The sequence below is a fragment of the Arachis ipaensis genome, chromosome B2 (genome assembly GCF_059453495.1).
Source record: "Arachis ipaensis isolate K30076 ecotype BB chromosome B2, ASM5945349v1, whole genome shotgun sequence".
In the NCBI taxonomy this organism is placed as follows: Eukaryota; Viridiplantae; Streptophyta; class Magnoliopsida; order Fabales; family Fabaceae; genus Arachis; species Arachis ipaensis.
Window position 1 is genome coordinate 11,941,050 of NC_142437.1, and position 24,032 is coordinate 11,965,081.

Genomic DNA, 24,032 nt, shown 5'->3' on the forward strand with positions numbered 1-24,032 from the left:
GATGCAAGTCAGTACTATATAGTGGCTAGAGATTTCAATGTTATTTTATCCTATCATGAGAAGAAAGTAGGGAGAATGAAATCTGCCACATCTATAGAGAATTTTAACAATCTTCTCAATGTAGACAGGTTGGCGGATTTGGGTTATGAAGGGAAAAAAATTACATGGAATAATAGACTATTTGGTGGATGCTTCATTAGAGAAAGAATTGACAGATGTCTAGTTTCAGATGAGTGGAGGTTAAACTTCCCAAATGTAGGTATTTTGCACTTATCATATCAAGGACCGACCACTATTCACTGTTGGTTAACTTTGATTTGAATAGCAGAAGGCCAAAGAGAATGTTCAAGTTTCAGGAATGATTGTGTGAGAATGTGGAGGCTGTAAGGTTAGTTAGGGAGATGTGGAAGGAAATAGTTGTTGGTTCACCAATATTTATTCTATTCAGTAAGTTAAAGAAAGTGAGGCACAAATTCAGGGATCGGCAAGTTCATAGCAGTAGCAACTCCCAACGGCAGATCCTAGAACTTAAAGAAAAAATTGAAGCAGAAAAAGAGAAGACTGCTATGGCTGATGGAGTTTTCTTATGGTCTTTAGAGGAGGAGTTATACAAAGCATGCATTAATGAGGAAGGATATTGGCAAGAAAAAGCTAGAATCCAGTGGTTGAGATGAGGTGATCAAAATACGAAACTCTTCTATGCCAAATCTCAAGCGAGTACTCGAAAAAACATGTTGGGGCACCTAAGGAAGAAACGGGAGAAGCTCACTTTATGTCCGAGGGTATAGCAGAACCATATGGAGTAAAGAGAAGAAGGGTACTTATTCGATGAGCTCAGGTGACAAAATTGGGTATCAATTCTTCCATCCTCCAGTAGAAATATTGCTATAGTACTTTGGAAAAAAATCATTGTGGAACTCAGTTTGGGAAATGAAATGCCCACCCAAAGTGATGAAGTTTTTTGTGAGAAGGCCTTGTGACGTAGGAGCTAGTAGAGTTATTAGGTTAATTATATTAGTTAATTGTAATAAGGGAATACAAGTCCCATATGGTTTAGGATAGTGAATTTTGTGTTATGTATTAGTCCCACATCGTCCAAGTTATGAAGGATTTTCCTTCTCCTATTAGTATAAATAACTTATGTACCTTTCATTTATGAAATAGTTGAAGTTTATTTTTGAATATGAAATAAGTTGTGTGCTTATTTTCCTCTAGGCTCTTTGAGAGTAAGAGGTGCATCCTTGGCTTAGCCAACCAAGGTGGGTTTATGGCTATTTTCACCACAGTGGGGTTGCTAACCTCGCCAAGATTGGTGAATCTAAACTATATCACTATAGTGGGTTGTTAACCTTGCCAAGATTGGTGAGTCCAAACGACGTCCCGGCGTCAGTTTGGTATCAGAGCAAGGTCGGTCCTCATGGCCTTCACCTTACTTTAGTAGAATTTTATTTGATTTGTGGTGCAGGTTTTTGGCGTGGATTCGCTAATGGGATTTTTTGGTGTGGATTCGTCAATGAGATCGTCTACTGCCATTCATCAATGAGATCAATCATCTGCTGTCACAAGTCTTTTCACGCAAGAGTTCTTTCAACCCAGGGAGAATGACGCAGGAGCTAGTAGAGTTATTAAGTTAATTATATTAGTTAATTGTAATAAGGGAATACAAGTCTCATATTGTTTAGGATAGTGAATTTTGTGTTATATATTAGTCCCACATCGTCCAAGTTATGAAGGCTTTTCCTTCTCCTACTAGTATAAATAACTTATGTACCTTTCATTTATGAAATAGAGTTGAAGTTTGATGATTTTAGTGGCTAAGAGAAAGGGGGTTTGAATCTTAGCCCCTTTTTCACTTCAGAATACTTCCTGGTTTTTGAAACAACTTCTGGAGATCAAACTTTTTAATTTTTGTCTCGTACCCAGCCACGAGACTTTTTCTTTTTGTCTCGTCACTAGGCACGAGATATTTTTCAGTTTTATCTCCTGGACAGCAGAAGCAGAAATGGAGTAGAAGAGGGAGAGAATTACACCAAGATATATCCTGGTTCAGCTGCTAAGTGCAATGCAGCCTACATCCAGTCTCCATCATAACAATAATGGAATTTCACTATAATCATCCTTGATTACAAACACCAATTTTCCCTAGGAACTACCCTTCCTATCCGGGACAAGTCCAGAATCTAACCTCAATCCTGAACTTGACTTGGTCACTGCCAAGCTTTCAACTGTAAAGTGCTAACCCAACTTACAAGGGGAATTCCCACAGAATCATGAAACACAACACAGATGTACAAAGGAACTCTAAGGACATCTATGGCTTTTTCTTTTAATTTTGCACTCTCTGTCTTTTTCTGCTCTATGGCTTTTTCATACAAACCTCATTGTTTGCCTTTTTCCATGAGACTCAAGACATGACAAAATTAAACAGAAAAATACAAAACAGAATACATTGAAGGAGAAGAAAATCTATTAGTTTAGGTAGCTCTGAGAACTCTGTGCCTTGCACTCTCACTCCTTGCCTCAAGCCCTGGCTGTTCTCCTTACTTATAGGGGGAAGCCTCCACGGTTGAAACCAACTAAACCAAGCTAAACTTCTTCTTCTTCTTCATGCAAACCGGTTCGGCCAGAGAGAGAGAAGAGGAAACCGAATGCTATACCTAACATGCAGTTACCTCTGGTCCTTCTTTGGTCACCAATAAGCACCAATCCGAGCCATCCATCTTGCCTTGCACTCCAAGAAGGACTCCTAGCCCTTGATGCTTCATGATGCATGACAGCTTCTCCTGCTCCAACTTCTGCCTCCTCCATCACGTAGCTACTGTAGCTACCTCCTGTGGTGGTTGAGCAAAATCAGAGTCATGCCATCCCTCCAAGGATCTTCTCCTTGCTGGCCGAGATCTTCTCATCCATTTTTGGTATGGAGAGGCTGAGATCTCTTCACCAAATCTTTCCTTTCTTGGTTGAAGATCTTTAGCCACAACATACTTTTTGTTTTCTTTTTCTTGCCATCATTGTGATGGTCTTGTTGCTTGTTTCTCCTTCCTTTCGATAGCTAGCCATAGCTTCCTTGCTTCTCTGTAAAGTGACCGAAGGAGAAGAAGAGAGAGTAGAGATAGAAGAAAGTGAAAAGAAAAGCAAAGATATGAGTGTTATCACAAATAAATTAATTAGGTGCAACTCTCCATGCTTTGTGTAGTAGCATGTAAGCTACACTTAATTGCCATCAAATCACTTTGACATTTTCTCTTTCATGTTTCCAAGGTAATTAACTCAAGCAAAGAAAATTTTGAAATCCACCACATGATGGAAATAGAATCCGTTGGAAGCATGAAGCAAAAGCATTTGCTTTCTCTCTCAATTGGTTTCGGACCAAGCCTTGGGTTTCCAAGGAGAATTTGAATTGGGCTAAAGATAATGTTGATAGAATCTGGCCCATTAACAAAGTATTGATTCAACCAAATAATTTAACCAAGGATGAATGTAAAACTCATATTTGGGCTTGCAACAATTTTTTTTCGGCCCAATTAAAACATGCACAGCAAAATTATATTAATTAACATATATGAATCAAATTAATGATTTTGCAATTAATCATATTAATAATGCTTAGTCATCACTAATATTAATTTAGAATTTTCCAAACTCATCAAAGTTTATTTTTGAATATGAAATAAGTTGTGTGCTTATTTTCCTCTAGGCTCTTTGAGAGTAAGAGGTGCATCCTTGGCTTAGCCAACCAAGGTGGGTTTATGGCTATTTTCACCATAGTGGGGTTGCTAACCTCGCCAAGATTGATGAATCTAAACTATGTCACCATAGTGGGATTGTTAACCTTGCCAAGATTGGTGAGTCCAAACGATGTCTCGGCGTCACCTTGTATGGAGGAATATTCGTAAGATAAAAGCTCTATTCCCGGATTAAAGATGTTTCACCAAAGAGCCCAAGACGCAATCGTGAGGAATCGAGGAGTCACTATCTGCTAAGATGTGATCACTCTCGGAAAGTGTGGAATCTGAGGGAAAAAAGCTCTGAAACAACAAGTGATAATTAGGACAAATAGAAATTTTAACAATGGTGGCTGAAGAGCATCCAAGAAGCAAAAAGGACTCGAAAAAATGAAGAGACAATCATACTTAAAGCTTTCACACTTTTGAAAAATCTGGATAGCCAGGAACCAAAAAGATCTTTGAAGCCAAAGAGAAAAACCCAACAAAAATCATGAAGGAGGCGAGAAGATTAACCGAAGAATTTACCGCTACTAGAGGAAGACACTAGAACTTTTACTTTGTCTTATGTTATGATAATTGTTTCTTTGAGTATTCTCGATATTTTTAATTGGTTGTTCATAAAGAGCCCACTCGATATTCTTTTTCATTAAATGAGTATAGTATTATCTTTGAAAAAAAAAAACAGTTTATATAGACCTAGGTAACTAAAAAGAAATCGGCCAATATCAACAAAAAAAAAAGTTAAATACCCGGTCACAATTTTTTTAAAATTACTTTTATCTTTTTTTTAATATCACAATTTCACTAATCACCACAAAAAATTTATCTCCACTACCAATCACCGTTGTTGCTGTACCTGCCACAACTGCCATTGCTGACACCTCTGGCCGGTGACCACCGTAGACCACCTCTACCTCCACTGACCACCACAGGCCACCTCTATCGTCGACAACTACCTCCTTCATCCACCTACTACCGGTCATTCTAAATTCAAAATTTTGAATCCTAAATCTAAAATCTTAAACCCTAAATTCTAAATCATCTCTAAATTTAAATATTAAACCCTAAACTCCAAACGCCAAACTCTAAATTCTAACTTTAAGCACTAAATTCTAAACATAAATTTTGAATATTAAATCTTAAATTCTTTGGTTTGAATTTTGGATTTTTTTTATTATTTCTAGTTTTAGATGTTTTGTCTTCTATTTATTGTGAATTGTTGGCTATTTTATTGGTTAAAAATGATTATTTCTCCCTACTTTTTTTTAAACAAGTTAGATATTACTTTTTAGATATCATAACAATTATTGAATTTAAATTGCATTTTGTATGTTGCCCAGTAGCATACACATATACATTTTGTTTGCTCCTTTGATTTCAAATATTTTCAGGCACTATTTGCAAGGTAATCAGATCCCATATTTTATTTGTAGTATATGTATTAACAGATTATAGTATAAATCAAATTCCAATATATTGTTACTTTAAACTTGTTAAAGTACTATGACAATTTTCTTTTCTCATAAAATTGTTGTGATTATATATCATATCATATTGTATTCAATACTTATATTCTTTTTGTGCAAAATAGGTGGGAATAACAGATGAGAAAAATTCTGATCTTGAACGGCTAGCCATTGACATTGCCAAGAAGTGTCACGGGTTGCCCATGTCAATAGTTACAACTGCAAAGGCATTGAAAAATCAAAGCCGCTATGTTTGGCAGGAGACCCTTAACACACTTGAAAGACAAAAGCTTGCAGGAACACCTGAGTATTCTACAAAGTTGAGTTATGAGCTTTTAGCAAATGAGGAGCTCAAGCTTATCTTTTTGCTTTGTGCTTGTATGGATCAAGATGCATTGGTCTCAGACTTAGTGAGACTATGCATTGGTTTGGGTTTTCTTGAAGGCGTCTACACAGCAAAGGAAGCCAGAGATCAAGTGCAAATGTTGCTTATTCATTTAAAAGAGTCAGGTTTGTTGTCTGACAGTTACTCAAATGATCGTTTCACAATGCAAAACCTTGTTCGCAAGGCAGCTTTGTTGATAGCATCAGAGAATAATGTGTTCGTGCTGGCAAAAAGAAAGCTAGATGAATGGCCTGATGATGATAAACTTGAAAGGTACACTTCTGTTTTCTTACATCATTGTGATGTCAACACTGAGGAGTTTCCTAAAAGTTTAAAATGTCCTAATCTGAAAGTCTTTCATTTTCACAATAATAGTCAACATTTCGAAATACCAAATGACTTTTTCCGAGAAATGAAAGAACTTAGAGTGTTGGTTCTGCTTGGCATTGATCTCTCCAAAATGTCTTCATCAATGAAATGCCTAAGAAAACTCCGAAAGCTTTGTTTGGAGCAATGCATTAACCTAGATGAGGAATTATGCAACAGTATTGGCACGTTCATGAAGAATCTAAGAATTCTAAGCTTTTCTGGATCTGATATTAAAAGCTTGCCTACTAAATTGAAGGGTTTGTCAAAGCTGCAAATTCTTGACTTAAGTAATTGCTCCCAACTAAAATCAATTCAAGCTGGTGTAATATCTAGCTTGACAAGTTTGGAGGAGTTGTACATGAGAAACACTTTGGTTGAATGGAGGATGGATAATAGAGAGGAAACTGAAAACAAAAATGCTAGTCTTTCGGAGTTGGGACATCTAACTCAAATAACAAATGTTGACTTTCAAATCCCAAGTGTTGCCCATTTGCCAGAAAACTTATTCTTTGATAAGCTGCATAGCTACAAAATTGTAATTGGCTCGTCAAGTACATTTTTGGAGCCAGATTTCAAGATTCCGGAGAAATATCAACTGTTGAGGTATTTGGCAATACTGGAGAAAGATGTTGGCATTCATTCTCAGAAAGGGATCAAAATGTTGTTTGAAAGAGTTGAGAATTTGTTGCTGGAAGAACTCAACGGTGTCCAAGACATCTTTTATGCACTGAATTTGAAAGGGTTTCCATGTCTTAAGACTTTGTCCATTGTGAGTACTCTTAGCATTCGATATTTGATCAACCCACAGGAGAGGAAGCATCCTGAGAATGCTTTTCCGAAACTGGAGACATTGCACCTCTACAAGCTCGATAACATGGAGCAACTATGCTCTCGTGTGTCACTTTCATCCTCCTCATTTTGTAAACTAAAAGTTGTCAAGATTAAGCTTTGTGGTTTATTAAAGAATGTCTTTGTAATGTCTATGGTCAAGCTTTTGGTTGCTCTTCAAACAATTGAAATTTTAGAATGTAATTCTCTAAAGGAGATTGTCTTTGTGGAAGATACACAAGATTCTAACACGTCGAAGCCTCTTAAGTTTCAAGAATTACGCACTTTGACATTAAAATCATTACCTGAGTTTCATGGATTCTGTTCCATTTCATCTACAGCGCAACAAAAAGTATTGTTCGATGAGCAGGTCAGTTCAGAACTATAGAACAAATTTATTTTTCTTTTACATTTTAAATTTTAGTTAGTCAACATTTACATATGATGGTTTTTTTTCTCATTTGACATAAATTAATAGTTATTATTATTTGTGCTTCTTCATAGGTTGAATTCTCAAAATTAGAGAGATTGCAGTTGTCCTCTATCCAAATCCACCAAATATGGAATGGCAAAAATCCTCCTTTTGGAAAATTGGTACACTTGGAAGTGAATGGTTGCGGTAATTTAAAAAGTTTGTTAACATTGTCTATGGCTATAAATATGAAGACTCTCCAAAGCCTATCTGTCAGCGAGTGTGACAAAATGGGGCAGATTCTTCTCAACGAGAACAGCAATGATATTGAAAGTGAAAAGAAGGTATGTACGTAATTTGGCCATTGATTTGATATAGTTTTATTTCATAACAACGAATGAATAAGATTCATATATCATTACAATAAAAATTTGCATTCTTGACTGTTACTAGTGTAGAAGAAACAATAATTTTAGAGTAGTAGTATTTATTTTTTGACAAATAATAATTGTATAAAAAAGTATTTAAATATATTTTAGACTACTAATAATTATTTTAAAAAAGGCGTTTGGTAATCTTAATGTTCAATGATTGTATATGTATATATTCAAAAGTACTTTTCACGCGAACATATTAATAGTAAAAATACAAGTCTTTTTTGACAATACATTTATTATTATTATTATTATTATTATTATTATTATTATTATTATTATTATTATTATTATTATTATTATTGATGGTAAAAATCAAGTGAATACTTTTTTTTTTAGAATTTTAGCCGTCAAGACTACTAAATACCCGTTTATAATTAGTGATATCCAAAAATACATTTGAATATTCTTTTTGACATAATTATTAATTGGTAACAATATTTTTTTTAACAATTTGTAATCGTAAATAATATTATATCAAAATAATAAATTTTAATAACGATGAAAGTTTCTATCTTTCTAATCTTAAGTCCTTGGATAATTCCTATATTTCTGACTTTTCAGTATGGGTTATGGAGTTGTTCATACCTTGATCCAATGCCAAGGCCCAAATCCAAATAATATAAAAAGGCCCAATCCATAAGATTGGTCTTCCCCCGTAACCGACCTCCTCGCAAGAGGTCGGGATCGACACAGACTCCATCACAAGGAAGTCGGAAAAGAGGGTTAGCTGGCAGATAACACTCATTCAAATAAGTAACTGCCCCTAAAATCTCTCAACCCACTTCCAAGAGTCAAACCTCAACTTCCCTAAGATAAAGGGACGATTATCCTCCTTAAAAGGTGAAACTACTCCAACGGTGGCTATAGGTTCACAGAACTCTAGTAGATCAGGGGAGTTCAGCCGACATCCTTTTCAAGCCAGTGTTCGACAAGTTAGGGTTGGATGAAAAGGAGTTAAGAGCCTACCCCGACACCCTGTATGGACTAGGAGACACGCCAATAAAACCACTAGGATTCATACCTCTTCACACGACTTTTGGAAAAGGGGAAAAATCCAAAACTTTGAGCATCGACTTTACAGTCGTCGACGTAGGGTTAGCATATAATGCCTTAATCGGCAGGACTACCCTAAACCGGCTCGGAGCAGTGGTATCGACTCCTCATCTTTGCATGAAATTCCCAACACCTGAGGGAATAACAACCATACGGCGGGACCAGAAATTGGCAAGGAAATGCTACAATGAAAGCCTGAACCTGAGAGGAAAGGGTAAGGAAGTTCATACCATAGAGCTCGGTGGGGTCAGAGCAAGAGAAGAGCTGCGGCCGCAATCGAGGGAAAAACTGAGGAAGTACAGGTCGGAGAAGAGGAAGGGAAAAATACCAACATATGAGCAAGCCTAGATGGAGACCTAAAGCAGAGGCTAATAAAGTTCCTACGAGATAATTCTGACCTCTTTGCCAGGAAAGCATCCGACATGCCAGGGATAGACCCCGAACTCATGTCCCACAAGCTTTTAGTATACCCCGGATCGCGACCTATACAGCAGCGCAAGCGCAAGCTCGGACCAGAATAGGCTCAAGTGGTAGAGGAACAGGTACAAGCTCTCTTAGAAGCCGACTTCATCAAGGAGGTCAAGTATCCGACGTGGTTGGTAAATGTAGTGCTGGTTAAGAAGAAAAACGGCAAGTGGAGAATGTGCGTCAATTACACCGACCTGAATAAGGCGTCTCCTAAAGACCCATGTCCACTCCCTAGTATTGATACCCTAGTAGACTCTAGCTCAGGATACCAATACTTGTCGTTTATGGATGCCTACTCGGGATACAATCAAATCCCAATGTACAAGCCTGATGAAGAAAAAACATCCTTCATCACGCCTAGAGCAAACTACTATTATGTGGTCATGCCTTTTGGATTAAAAAATGCTAGAGCCACGTACCAAAGGCTGATGAATAAGGTGTTCACTCCTCACCTGGAGAATTTAATGGAAGTCCACGTGGACAACATGCTGGTAAAAACCAAGGAGGAGACCGACCTCTTGACAGATCTCTCGCAAGTCTTCAACACCATAAGGTTGCATGAGATGAGGTTGAATCTCACAAAGTGCACTTTCGCGGTAGAAGCTGAAAAATTTCTGGGATTCATGCTGACACAAAGGGGGATTGAAGCGAATCCCGACAAATGCAAAGCAATCCTAGAAATGAAAAGCCCGACTCGCCTAAGAGAAGTCCAACAGTTGAATGGCCGACTTGCCGCTCTCTCCAGGTTTTTGGCAGGATCAACACTAAGATCCCTTCCACTCTTCTCTTTACTAAGAAAAGGATGCCAGTTCGAATGGACCCCTGAGTGCAAGAAGCATTCCAGGAGTTCAAAAGGTCTTTAAGCCAACCTCCAATTTTGACCCGACCTATAGTCGGGGAAGAACTCGTCTTGTATTTGTCCATAGCAAACAAAGCTGTAGCATCAGCTCTAATACGGGAAGACGTGGTCGAGTAGCATCCTGTATACTTCACCAACAAAGTTCTACAAGGCCCTGAGCTAAGGTACCAAAAGCTGGAAAAATTTTGCATACTCCTTAGTGGTAGCCTCACGAAGGCTACGAGCTTATTTTCAAGCTCACACAATAAAAGTTCGGACGAACCAGCCCATGAAACAAATCCTTCAGAAGACGGACATTGCGGGCAGAATGGTTCAATGGGCAATAGAGCTCTCCGAGTTCGACCTAAAGTACGAGACTCGGACGGCAATTAAAGCCCAATGTCTCACCAACTTCATAGCAAAATACGCAGGAGATCAAGAGGAAGAATCCACTACATGGGAACTATATGTAGATGGATCCTCAAACAAAATAGAAAGCGACGCAGGCATAATACTAGTCAACAAAGGGGAAACACAAATAGAAGTCTCCCTCAAATTTGAATTCCCAGCTTCCAACAATTAGGCAGAATATGAAGCCTTGATTGCAGGACTAAAGCTGGCCGAAGAGGTCGGTGCAACAAAAGTTGTGATATTCAGCGATTCTCAAGTGGTGACTTCTCAAATAAACGGAAAGTATCAGGCTAAAGACCCCAACATGAAAAGGTACTTGGACAAAACTTTGGAGCACCTTAGGCGCTTTGCAGAAACTGAGGTCAACCATATAACTCGGGATCTTAACAGCAGAGAAGACGCTCTCTCCAAGTTAGCAAGTACCAAACCAGGGGGGAATAATAGAAGTCTGATACAAGAGACTCTCCATGGGCCCTCTGTGGCAAAAACGGAGGCAAAGCAAGATGTCCTTGAAATCTCTGGATTAGACCTCGGATGGATGAATGCTCTAATCGAATACCTAAAATTCGACATCCTACCCCAAAAGGAAAAAGAGGCTAAGAAAATCAGGAGGAAAGCACAAAATTACACATTGGTGAAAAATATCCTCTACAAAAGGGGAATATCAACACCATTACTAAAGTGCGTCCCGACATCAAGGACAACTGAAGTCTTAAAAGAGGTCCACAATGGTATCTGCGAAAACCATCTCGGAGCCAGATCGCTAGCAAGGAAAGTCATCCGAGTTGGGTTCTACTGGCCGACCTTACAAAAGGATGCCACAAAATTCATGAAGAAGTGCCAACCATGCCAACTTCCACGTTGCACCCCCCGAGGAGCTTATAAGTATAACTTCTCCATGGCCATTCGCAAAATGGGGATTGGATTTGTTAGGACCATTCCCCAAGCGCCTGAACAAGTGAAATACCTAATAGTGTGGGTAGACTACTTCACGAAGTAGATCGAAGCAGAACCATTGGCCACCATCACCGCCCAGAGAAGTCGCAAGTTTTTCTACAAAAACATTATCACAAGATATGGAGTACCTCACTCCATCACCACTGATAATGGCACTCAGTTCACCAGCTCAACCTTCAAAAACCTAGTAGCCAGTATAAAGATCAAGTATCAGTTTACATCAGTAGAACATCCGCAAGCAAATGGACAAGTTGAGGCAGCCAATAAAGTCATACTGGCAAGGTTGAAGAAAATGTTGCAAGATGCAAAGGGAGCCTGAGGAGATCCTACAAGTACTTTGGGATTATCGGACTACACCTCAGTCTGCCACAAGGGAAACACCCTTCCGACTTGCTTATGGCATAGAAGCTATGATACCAGTGGAAATCAGCGAGCAAAGTCCAAGGGTGAACTTCTATGACGAGGTCGGAAATGTACAAGGGCACAAAGAAGAACTTTAGTTACTCCCCGAAGTCCGAGAGCAAGCCCAGATAAGAGAAGTAGCGTTGAAATAAAGGATGGCAAATAGATACAATAAAAGGGTCATTCGAATAAGCTTCACCCTAGATGACTTGATTTTAATCAGAAATGACATAGGAGTCAACAAATCTGGGGATGGCAAGCTCGCTGCCAATTGGAAAGGACCATACAAAATTAGAGAGGTCTTAGGAAAAGGCTACTATAAGGTGACCGACTTAAACGACACCGAGCTACCTAGGTCGTGGCATACTTGTAATATGAAAAGGTACTAAAAAGCGAACTCCACTCCCTGGTGTACTATTTTTCCAACTTCGTGGTTTTTTCCCAAAGAAAGGCTTTTCCTGAAGGGGGGGAGGGGGGTTTAATGAGGCATCAAAGTGGAGACTAAGGGGCAACAAATTGTCAAAACCCTTAGTAGCAAAAAAAGTACCTTTACAAATAAATAAAGATATTTTTCTTTCAATATATCTTTATAAAATTCCTTCTAACATTATTATTCTACGAAACGTGCCGACTTAAGCTCGACAAAATATGAAAATCCCGTGAACCAACCTAGATAGTCGTCAGAATAAAACGACGAGGTACAAGTCGGTGTAAAGTGGTTATAAAAGTAGGTCATAAAAGAACTCGGAGATTAATCGACTTGCAAGTCGGAAATCCCAAGAAGAAACGAAATGCATCGCAAATATAACCTAAGTCACGGAAATTCAATAAAAGAAAATTGAGTACGAGGAATACGGAAAAGAGAAAAGAAAACCTATTGAAAAACCAAAGTTGTCCCAACTCTTTGAGAAAAGTTCAAGGTAACTTAGACAAAAGGTTTTCAAAAACCAAAAAGATAAAAAAGATTTCCTAAAAAAAAAAAAAAAAAACCTAAATAGAAAGGCATGCACACAACACAGATAGCCTAAAACCCTTATCCAAAAAAGGGTATTTTTAAATTTTGTTTACGGCCACAAAGGGCAAAAAATTGTCAGCAAGCAACCACCATGAAATAAAACATAAAAATTGTTTAAAAACAGGGGACCCACAGGCCGGGTTCTCATATAGCCATAAATCAGTTGGAAGAAGGAAGATCATCACTACCAGGACCAGAGAGAGAAGTCGGAGCAGCATCAGGACCAGGGAGAGAAGTCGGAGCAGCACCTGGGGAAGGCAGGACAGGCTGATCGGGACCCTGATAAGGAGCTCCTGAAGAACACGGAATGTCCTTCAAACGGGGAGGGGACTCCATTATTCTTTACCCCTGAGTCTTCAGTTCGGAGTCCGTCTCACGCCTAGGAGGATAAACGATGGCCCCGTCAACCACGATCTTGTCAGGGTCCAGTGGAGAAAGATCCAGGTCAGGTGCAATAACCCCGACCTGTTCCTTGAAGATCCTCCACGCCTCCTCGGTCCCCTCAGCAATAGAGTCCTCCAGATTCTGGAAGGCCTCCCGACACCCCGCCAATTCCTTCTTCAGCTCCAGGTTCTCTCCAAACAGCCTCACGTAACTCTGTTCCGCCTTCTCCTTCAGACCCTCCGGCATGGCTTACTAGCCCAGCAACCTCTTCTCCCTTTCCTGGAGGCGATCCCTCTCCTCCTTCAACTCAGCGACCTCCACCTTCAGCCTCTTCTCCTCTTGATATAAGAAAACCCTCCCCTCTAGCTCCTCGACCTTCAGGGATGAACCCAAAGAACTGAGGGGAGTCTTTTCAAAAATATCCAGAAGTTTTGTACACACCCCCGCCGCCCGAACGCTCCCCTGGACCAGAACATTAAGGTGGTTTCGAACGGAAGCATCATCCATACTTATACGAGTATGAGGATAGATATGATTCCGAACGAACTGAGGCGCATTAGACTTGGCTTCACCCTCAAAAGAAGAGCCAGACTCTAAAGTCTTGCACTTCTTCTTTTCTGGCTTAGAGAAAGATCGGGACGGAGGAGATGGAAGAGAAGAAGCCGAGGAAGATATAAAAATAGGTCGGGAGGGGGTCCCCAAGTTGTGAGGAGGAGGAGGAGGGGGAGGAGGAGGAGGAAGAGTGCCAGCAACCCTGGCGGCACCCACCCTGGCACGAGACCTTGATTTGGCATCCTAAACTCTCTGATAGGAGGAGCTGGAATTATTCTTCGCCATTTCTGCAAAAGCCATTAGGTAACAAAAGAATCATCATACAAGTCGGAGAAAGCAACTCGGATGACAATCAGGTCAGAAAACAGCATAAACAAATATAACGCTACCTAATTGAGCCTGTACAAAGGTCGGAGACCCCTGGAGGAAATTTTTAGTGTCAAGGTAAGGGACTCTCCCCCATACTTCTCGGAAGAACCCCACAATGGCCGCCTCTACCTCATCCAGGTCATCCAAGCTATATTTTTTCAGGGGAGAGGCCTCTAACCAATACAGGGGAAAGCGAGGAGAAAATTTTTGGTCCAGGAAAAAGGGGTGGTGACCCTCTACAACTTGAACTTTAAAAAAGAAGTTTTTGAAATCATGGAAGGATTCATCAAAAAGAGTAAAAACTCTCTGGCCTTGTATGGCCCAGAAAGACACCCATTGCTGTTTGTTATTTTGCCCACTAAAGGGCTTGGTCATGTGAAAAAGAAAAAAGAAAATCTTCAAAGAGGTCAGAAAATCCAATGCATGGCTGATGAATTGATAAATCTTCAGGAAACCCAAGAGTTGGGCTGAAGTTGAGTGGGGGCGATGCGGAAATGAGATAAAACAGCTATCTCGAAGCCGGAAAAAGGAAGAAAAACCCCCAAACGGGTGAAAAGACTTTCATACATAAAGAAAAAATGAAGGTCTACGTCAGAAGCTCTCCCAAAACAAACCCGGTCTTCTGGACCCGGGGCAACCAGTTCGTACTTCGGCTTGTCCTCATCAAGAGCACAAATGTTATGATGAGTGCGCAGATCGGTAAGATAGTCGGTATCTACCAGGGGGCTCTCCCCAAGAACGGTGCAATCAACCCATAAGGAAAGAGACTCTAGGGCAGACATCTATTTTATAAAAAGGGTGACGAATCCTACAAAGAAAAAGGAAAAAGAATCAAAATAGGGTCTCTAAGGATCTAAGGCGAATTTCTTAAACAAACAGAAACACTAGGTCTACAACCAGCACTCCGCCAAACAAAAACATGCAGGAAAAAGCACTTTATAAAAAGGGGAGTAGAGAAAGAAACTGACCTTTGTTACGCAAAGGACAGGTGCGACGAACAGCCAAAAGCACTTAAGAAGGAAGGAGTTCTCTTCTTTCGAACACAGGGTGCAAAGCAGAAAAATTTTCAGAAACGAAACAAGGAAAGAGAGGGAAAGTATTTATAAACACTTTAGGGGTATAAGGGTAAAACAAAGTAACCATTTAAGAGATACACCGTTACCAATGTAACTACTCCCTGCGTGTAAATGCTCAAACCCCTGAAGAGACGCGACGTTTGATTAGACGCGACGGTTGAAAAATTTAAATCACGTCGGTTCCTGAAAAATCACGTCAGTTCCTCACCACGTCGGCTAGAATTCCGAGCTACATACTCGAGCCCAACTCACAAAAATTTGGACTCAAGTAGGGGCACTGTTCATACCCTGACCCAATGCCAAGACCCAGATCCAAATAATATAAAAAGGTCCAATCCATAAGATTGGTCTTCCTCCATAACCAACCTCCTCGCAAGAGGTCGGGATCGACACAGGCTCCATCACAAGGAAGTCAGAAAAGAGGGTTAGGTGGCAGATAACACTCATTCAAATAAGTAACTGCCCTTAAAATCTCTCAACCTATTTCCAGGAGTCAAACCTTAACTTTCCTAAGATAAAGGGACGGTTATCCTCCTTAAAAGGTGGAGCTACTCCAACGGTTGCTATGAGTTCACCCCTATAAATACACTGACACCCCTCAGGTATCTCTAAGTTTCCATACTCTCTAAACTTGCTTAGACCCTTGCTGACTTAAGTATCGGAGTGTCTTTGCAGGACCACCCCCATTCATTCACACGCACACAAGTCGGGCGGGGGCTCTCAGACACAAGCCTGGTCAGAGGACCCTTCCTTCAAGCGATTAGGCCAACCTCATAAGTTCAACCCATTAATCTCCGATTACCCATCGTAACAGGAGTAATTCTAAATATTATAGGAAAAGACTTTGATGAATCTTCTACGGTGGTCTCGAAAATACTTTCACATGATGTATTATTGTTACTGCCATAGTACGATACATCAATATTTAACTTAATATAATTCTCTTGTGGAGATATTCACTTAATGAGGGGTTCTGACTTTGAATTAGTCTTGAGATGAGGAATACTCAGCTCTATACAATTAAAAATCTCATTGATCCTAGTTTTCATAATAGCAATGGTGGATGCTAAGACAGTGATTTTACCTTTAAAAACCAATTTATTACGAAAGTATTAGAGACGAATAAAAACTCCAAACAAATAGGATCATTGATCCTTGGTAGAGGGATTGATGATAAAACAATCTTTGAGATTGTGAGTGAAGAAATTAGTATTCTTCTTGAAAGGATTAATGCTTGCTAAATCACAGTTGTAAAGGAACAATCCTTAAGAATATGAAGAGTTGTCTCTTCATCCTAGCCGCATTTTGGACATTTTGTTGAAGTGTTCGTATGTCTTTTACGTCTCTCTATTTTAGAAAGGATGGCGTTCTGATTTGTTAGCCACATAAATGATCTAATCCTTTTTAGGTCCTTCTAATTCCAAACTAGCTTGAACATCCACTCATGGTAGTAACGACTTCTTCCAGCGAGTTGTAGCAATCTTCAAAGTGAAACTACCATAAGAAGAAAGATCACACCATTTCTACCTGAGTTATTCCAGGGAGACGGAGGGGGATGCACAAAATCTGATCAACCAACTCAGCTAGCAGCCAACTCCTTAGACTATCTTTATCCCATTCACCTGAAATAGATAAGAAATCATTTAGAGATACATTCAAATCACTAGAGTCTAGAGGTTGGATGACATGCTTTTTCAGCTTTCCAACTTTAGGAACCCAGTTATTTTTCGAAAGTTGATCTTTTCGCCATTGCCGATATGCCACGTGGAGTTCCTTTCCACATCATTCCAAGCTGCACAAACTCCTTTTCAAAGATTGGACTCGTTCATTTTCCTTCTGACATCTGGGATAATGTCATTTTCACATCTGTACTTGGCTCTCAGAGCTCTAACCCACAAGTTATCTTTCATTTCTACTAGCTCCAACTGATCTTCATCATAAAAGCTCGATTAAGAGAACTAGCATGTTGAATTCCCAAGCCACCAGCAACCTTTGGTCTTGACACTTTTTCCCAATTTAGGAGATGCATTTTCTTTGACTACTCTGAAGTACTTTGTATAAAGTTCCTACATTTTCGATCAATAATATTACAAGTAGATATCGGTAAAGTAGCAGTTTGCATAGTATAACTAAGAATAGTAGAAATGATAGATCTCACTAGGGTAGTTCTTTCTGCTAAGGACAACGAGGAGGCTTTCCAATTATTGAGACTTGAGTTCATGGTGTCAATGATCCCCTAATAAGTATCCTTGTTAACCTTAAAAGAGGAACCCCAAGATATTCCCCAAATTTTCTGTTCCAGCGAATTGAAAGTCTTTACTAATCTCAGTACGAAAACATTATGATGATACACATTATTATAAAAATAGATTTTGGTCTTTTCATTATTGACTCGCTGCTTAGAACTAACACAAAAATCTTTTAACACATTGCTTATCATCTCAGCTTGTTCCATACTAACCTCGGAGAAAAGGATAAGGTCATCGGCAAAGCATAAGTGAGAGAAGTTAGGACCACCACTGGTTAAGTGAATCAGTTTTTAAAGATTGTGTTCAATAGTCACATTAATAAGTTGAGATAGCCGCTCCATGCATAGCACAAAGATATAGGGGGAGATAGGGTCTCCTTGACAAATGCCTCTAGAGGAAAAAAATTCATCCAAAACTTTTTCATTCCACAAGACCCTCATCCTTGCAGTAGTGATACTAGTATAGACTAGATGGATAAAGTGTTGGGGAAGGCTAATATCCTCCAAAGTGTCTTTGATAAAACTCCATTTCAATCAATCATACGCTTTTCAAGATTAATCTTGATCGCCATCCATCCCTTTTTTTCCTTTCTTATTTCTCATTGAGTGAATGTCCTCTTGGGATATGATAATATTATCTGAACCATGACGACCCAAAACAAAGCTGCATTGATTGGGAACTACTAACTTTTCCATCACCCTCCTTAGTCTTCTAGACAAGATTTTCTTAATAATCTTGTAAGAAACTTTACACAGACTAATCGACCGCATTTTCTTCAGGGAGGTAACTGATTCTACTTTCGAGATAAGAGTAATAAGAGTTTTACTAATCTCTTCCACTTTTTAGGGAGTCACAAAAATACCTTTAATCAAATTGCAGAGGTCAGCCCCCTCTCTTTCCTACTTACTTTGATAGAAATCTGCTTGGATACCATCTTTACTCGGGGATTTAAGGGCCCCATGCTAAACAACAATTCTCTGATTTTTTCAATGGAGGTATTGAAGACAACAAGCTCAGAATGACTAAGTGAAGAAAACACATCTTTGAGGATAAAGGGAACATTTGGCATATCATTTTTATATAAATTTGTATAACAATTAGTGGCCATTACCTCAAGAGCCATCTTTTCCAAAATCCAGCAGTTACCATGCTCATCTTGAAGAGTTTCAATTTTATTTCTTCTTCTTCTAGTTGTAGTTTTACCGTGAAAGTGTTTTGGTATTTTTTTCTCCAAATTCAATCCATTTGTATCTAGATTTTTGGAACCAAAGCAACTCTTCTTGCTCCAGAATTTTCTGATACTCTTTTCACAAATTTATTTGTAGTTTCTCTAAAAATTTATTACTACTGGTATTGAGACTATTAGTGATCTCATGAAGTCTCCTTAAGATGCGGTTCTTCCTAAAATGAATATTCTTGAACACGTCGTGATTCCAAACCCTTAGAGCTTTTTGGAAGTTATAAATACAGTTTTCCAAAAGTCCTTGTACTCTTAATTATTGCTAAGAAAATCTTCAAAGTTAGAATGATTTAACTAGGCTGCCACAAATCTAAAAGGTATGTACCTCTATTAGGTGCAAGAGTAGGAGCAAAGGTCAGAAGGAGGGGAGTGTGATCAAATTTTAGCATAGAGAGGTGTTAGATTCTAGCTTTAGAAAAGACAATTTTCCAATTCAAATTACAGAGGCCTCTATCTAGTCTCTCCACAAGGTCTCTCCTTTTCTAGGTAAAAGGCTATCCAACATAACCCAGATCCAGTAACCTACATTCAGAAATGCAATCCTTAAAATCAGAACACGCTCTATGATACTGCAGTACTGCCCCATGGCGCCACCTTTGCTTTCATAATCATGCATCAGAGAATTAAAGTCTCCCAATAGGCACCAAGATAAACTGATATCGAATTCCAGAGTTCTCAAATTATTCCACAAAGTTTTGCGCAGGAGTCTCTGCGAACTGCCATAAATAGTAGTGAAAAGCCAAGAAAGAGATGATCCGCTAGCTAATTGAAGATGGATAAATTGCATATTGTGACATAAGACATCTACACTCCAGATACCCTTATTACATAAATACCAAAAACTACCAAAATGCCCTTTCGCTTCCACAATAAAACTCCTATCCAAACCCATTTTATCACGAACAGCTTTTCCCTTATCACCACTGATGTGGGTCTCAATCAAAATAATAAAACTAGCATTGTAATCTCTTTCGAAGTCTCTAATCAGAGATGAAAAATTCTATTCTCCAACACCACGGCAATTTCAAACCAGAAAATTCATGATAACTAATGAAAAGGAGAAAGAGGTCGAAAGACCTAACCAAATTAAACTTTAGCAGTCACCTTTCTAGCATTACCACTTCTTTCTGGAGACATCCGCTCTTTTTCCTTCTGGGTGCCTCTCAAATTCTTCGTACTTTCATCAGGAGGTTTTTCTGTCGGAACCACTTTGTCCTTGAGCATTGCTTTACCAGACGTATTCCCTTGCTCAGTAGAAGTGCTGGGAGCCTCACACATGGGAACTTGGTTCTCGGGCCTGCTCTTCAGCATTTTAGAGACATCAAAAGCTTTCCATTGTTGATTCTGCATAATTCTCATAGTCTCAAGCATGTCTATTTCCATGGGTTCCACCTAATAATTTTTGGAACGAGAGGTGCGAGGGAGGAGCTTTGATGTAGAAGAATAAGAAATGATAGGAGTTCTTTCCAGTTTCCATTACCTTCTCAATAAGTTTTTGTTTGGGCTTGAAACGTTTTCCTGAAAAAATTGGCCTAATCTTAGTTGTCATATGATTTTTTGTCCTTTGAAGATTTTTTCCTGCTCAAATTCTTTTTTGGATAGACATTGAACTTTCCATTTTCACATGGGCTTGGGTCTTAGTTGGCTCACTATGCATGGTGGCATCTTCATGTGATTTCTCATGTTTTTCCATTTCACACGCATCATCAACGTTATTCTCAAATAGGACATTGAATCAGGATCCTCTTTCCATATTATGTTTAGGTATTGACAATTTTTTCTCTCTACTATGATGGGATTCAATCCTACTCGAAACCACCTTCTTATCCAGATTACGTTTCTCTTGATTCATTCAGATGTACCGTTTCACCATCATCTAAGGCCGAAAATCTGGAGAATTTTAATTAATGTGCTAGTATCATGTCCAGAATTGGGATCTTTGATATTGTCAATCTTATCATTAATGGAGGCAAGATCCTGGCTAATTTTATTCCCTTCGATCTCAACAATCGTCTCCTCCTCCCAATGGGTGGCTGGGCTAGCCACCACCTTAGTACATTATTCAAAATGGTGGCCATACTTCTCACAATTGAAGTAGATAAGATGCAATCCTTCATAATCAACATTGGGAGTCCTTCCCAAAACCAATATCCTTGGCAACAATTTATTGGTTATATCAATTTCAATGCATATTCTAGCAAATTTTCCTCTAAGATGGATAGAGATAGCATGATCTATTTTTATCATGGTCCCAATAGCAGATCTCACCTGCCATAAGAAACATTTGCTATGATGTTCAATAGAAATATTTGGAATATAATACAAACCCAAGCCACTAGAGAACAGTCTTTCTCATCTAAAAAATGAATCAATAAATAATCACGATCCATATCAATAACACTAATCATACCTTACTTTACCTAATCTCTATTGAGTCGCTGCTCCAAAAAAACCAGATGTACTCATTTGTCAAGTACTTTGACAATAAGCGTCACTTGCCATGACTTGTACCATTCATCAAATTCTTTCTTAAATACAGAAATCACAGGACAAGGATCAAACGATTTGTCCCGTTTAGTGGGATCCTCCTCCTCTTTATACCACTGGTCTTCCGGATTAGGAGAGTCCTCCGTAACCATGTTTTGGTTGACATCACTCCTTTGGTTCTTGATTTCAAAGATTGACAAAAGTAAATTGTTATACGATGATTTTTGTGTTGTGGGAGATTCAACTATTTTCTCTTCTGTTATCCCCATGCTATCATCGTTATCATTGATATCAATGATCTCTCGTGCTTTAACCTTCTTTGTGCTATGTTCCACTTGATCTATCTATATTCGTGGACATATTCAATTCAATTCAATATGTTAGATTTTTGTATACTTCATGCTTTTCATTTTAAGAATAAAATAGAGATTTGAGACCAATAAAGCTCTTTTATTTAAAAGTGAAGAAGTGAGTAATTAAAATGAAAAAGGTAAGAATTTACTCACTTTTAAATCAATATTTTACGTGCTATAATTTTTAAAAATGTTATTTGTATACTAAAATTAATTACTAATGTATTTTTGTATAAATATATGTGTAATTTAAATTATTTTTAATGTATATTTGTATTCTAATATATATTTTATATTAATAATTAATTTTAATAACTAATTTTAGTATACACATAGTATAATTGTATAAATTTAATTATAATTAATCTCAGTTTTATCATTTTACAATTCTTTTTATGTTAGAAGATGTTTTGCATGAGGCACTCATATATTTTATGGAGTAAGCTAAGAAATTTTTTATTCCACAAAATGATCTTATTTATTAAATTAAAAAAAATTAGAGAGAGAAAAATAGGAGGTACACAAATTGTGTAAAAGAAGAAAAATCTTTTTCCATAAGAAAAAAAAATCTCATGCACCTTTATTTGTGAAAGAAAAATTTATAAGTAACATTTCTTTTTCTTTTTTTTTTTTACCTTCTTTCAATGTGTATATTTAAAACTTTATCTATCTATTTATAATATATTAAAAAATATACAATTTACAATCATTTCTAAACATTCACGTTACTCTATTTTGTTACATAATTTTTTTTTAGGTGACATTCTTAGATATTTGACATTATTTTATTTCATCACATAATTTTTTTCTTAGATAACATAATATTCTTTAATTTACGAAATGATACTAAAATTCTTTTTCCTTCATTTACTTTTTTTGAGATAAGAGAAATTAAAGTAATTCTATTATCGTTCTTAGATATTTCACGTCATTTCATTTTTTCATATAAAATTTTTCTTAGATAGCATATAATTTTTCCATATAATATTCTTTAATCTACATAATGATACTAAGTTTTTTTCCCCTACTCTATGTACTCTTCTTAAGAAAATTTAATGATGATAGGTTATGAAAAAAAAGTTAACATTAGCAATACTTATTAAAATTTATTTAAAGGATAATTATTTCAAATAAATTTTAAAAAATCACAAGAAAAAGTTTATATGTGCTAATTTATTCCTTTAATATGAAATATCGTTACTTGGAAAAAAGAATTTAAATTGAATTTTATCATAAAGATAATCTTAAACAAGAGACCATAAATTTAGCACAATTATAATATTAAAATTTCTCAAGAATAAGAGAGAGTTCTCTACAATGTGTTAGTATATATTTTTCACTCATACTTAATATTTTTTTATTATGTCACATTATACTTTTTTTCAAGGTGGCATAATCTAATTTTTTTTTTTTTTACATTATGACTTAGAATTCTTCTTATATTTTTATATTACTTTTTTTATATTTATTTTTTTAGGTTACTATATTTTTTAATATTAATACCATCATCTATATATAATATATGTAATTATGCTATAAAATAATTTATTTATATAATCACATTTAGAATATCATAGTAATTAAATAGCATTTATGTAATCAACTTATTATCAATTCATAATTTTCACATTTATTCTAAGCATTTAATCTTAATATTATTTCTCTTTAATAAATATAATTAAATTATAAAATTTATTTAATTCTTTCATATGAATTCCATATCTTTTCATTCTTCTTTATAAAATTAATATTTAGGCTTATTTTTCATATTATTTTTATTCTTTATTTTTATTAAGTTACTCATTGCCTTCAATATTAATGTTATTTTTTTAATAAATATAAATTAAATAATAAAATTTAATTCATTCTCTTCTTTCATATTTTTTCTTATATTTATTATATAATTTAATATTTATTTCATCATTCTTTATATCCTCTTATATAATCTCATATTTTATGCTGATTTCATTAATTGATTTTAGTGTAAACGTAGAATAGTGGTTACTAATATCATGCCTCTTATTGTTTCTCTTCTATTCTTAACGTAACCATAATTCTTCTTTAAGTTTTCTAATTAAATGATGATAAACTCCCTAAAACACTAGAATGTATAATGTTTTTTTACATTATTTTAGTCATTTTTTTTAAGTTTTATTGTATTCATTAGTTATATATTATCCTTGTCACTTATATATTACTTTTATTTTTCTTTTAACTATTTATATAGTAGTTGTAATAATATTGTTAAAAATATATTTTTTCTTGATTTATAAAAAATAAAATTAAAAAATTAAATATTATTTAATTGTTAACTATTAAAATATTATATTTATATTTATATATATATTATCTAATAGTTTTATCTTTGTAATATAATATTTAAATATAGCTAAAAATACTATAAAAGTAATAAAATAGAGGTTACTACGTACTTAAAATGAATAAAGATAAATATAATTATATGAAGTTAAATAAATAAACTTCAATTCAATATTTGCATAATTTTACTTATAGTCCACTTTATATATAAATTTTTTGTTTTAAACTATTTTA

General features: G+C 36.7%; 2 protein-coding genes across 2 annotated transcripts in view; one reads left to right on the forward strand and one right to left on the reverse strand.

Annotated features, from left to right (window-relative positions):
• Positions 1 to 24,032, forward strand: part of LOC107628196 (uncharacterized) — a 72,267-nt gene that overhangs the window by 19,740 nt on the left and 28,495 nt on the right. The window contains exons 6-7 of the mRNA XM_088504831.1: positions 5,320 to 7,146; positions 7,281 to 7,532. Coding sequence (XP_088360957.1) covers positions 5,320 to 7,146; positions 7,281 to 7,532 — 2,079 coding nt within the window. The remainder of the gene's footprint in view (positions 1 to 5,319; positions 7,147 to 7,280; positions 7,533 to 24,032) is intronic.
• LOC107628194 (uncharacterized) lies at positions 16,523 to 20,075 on the reverse strand. The gene is made up of 2 exons (XM_016330975.3): positions 19,758 to 20,075; positions 16,523 to 16,772 (listed from the first exon to the last, which is right to left on the reverse strand). Exons 1-2 carry the CDS (start codon positions 20,020 to 20,022, stop codon positions 16,663 to 16,665), a joined length of 375 nt encoding a protein of 124 aa, XP_016186461.1. The 5' UTR covers positions 20,023 to 20,075; the 3' UTR covers positions 16,523 to 16,662.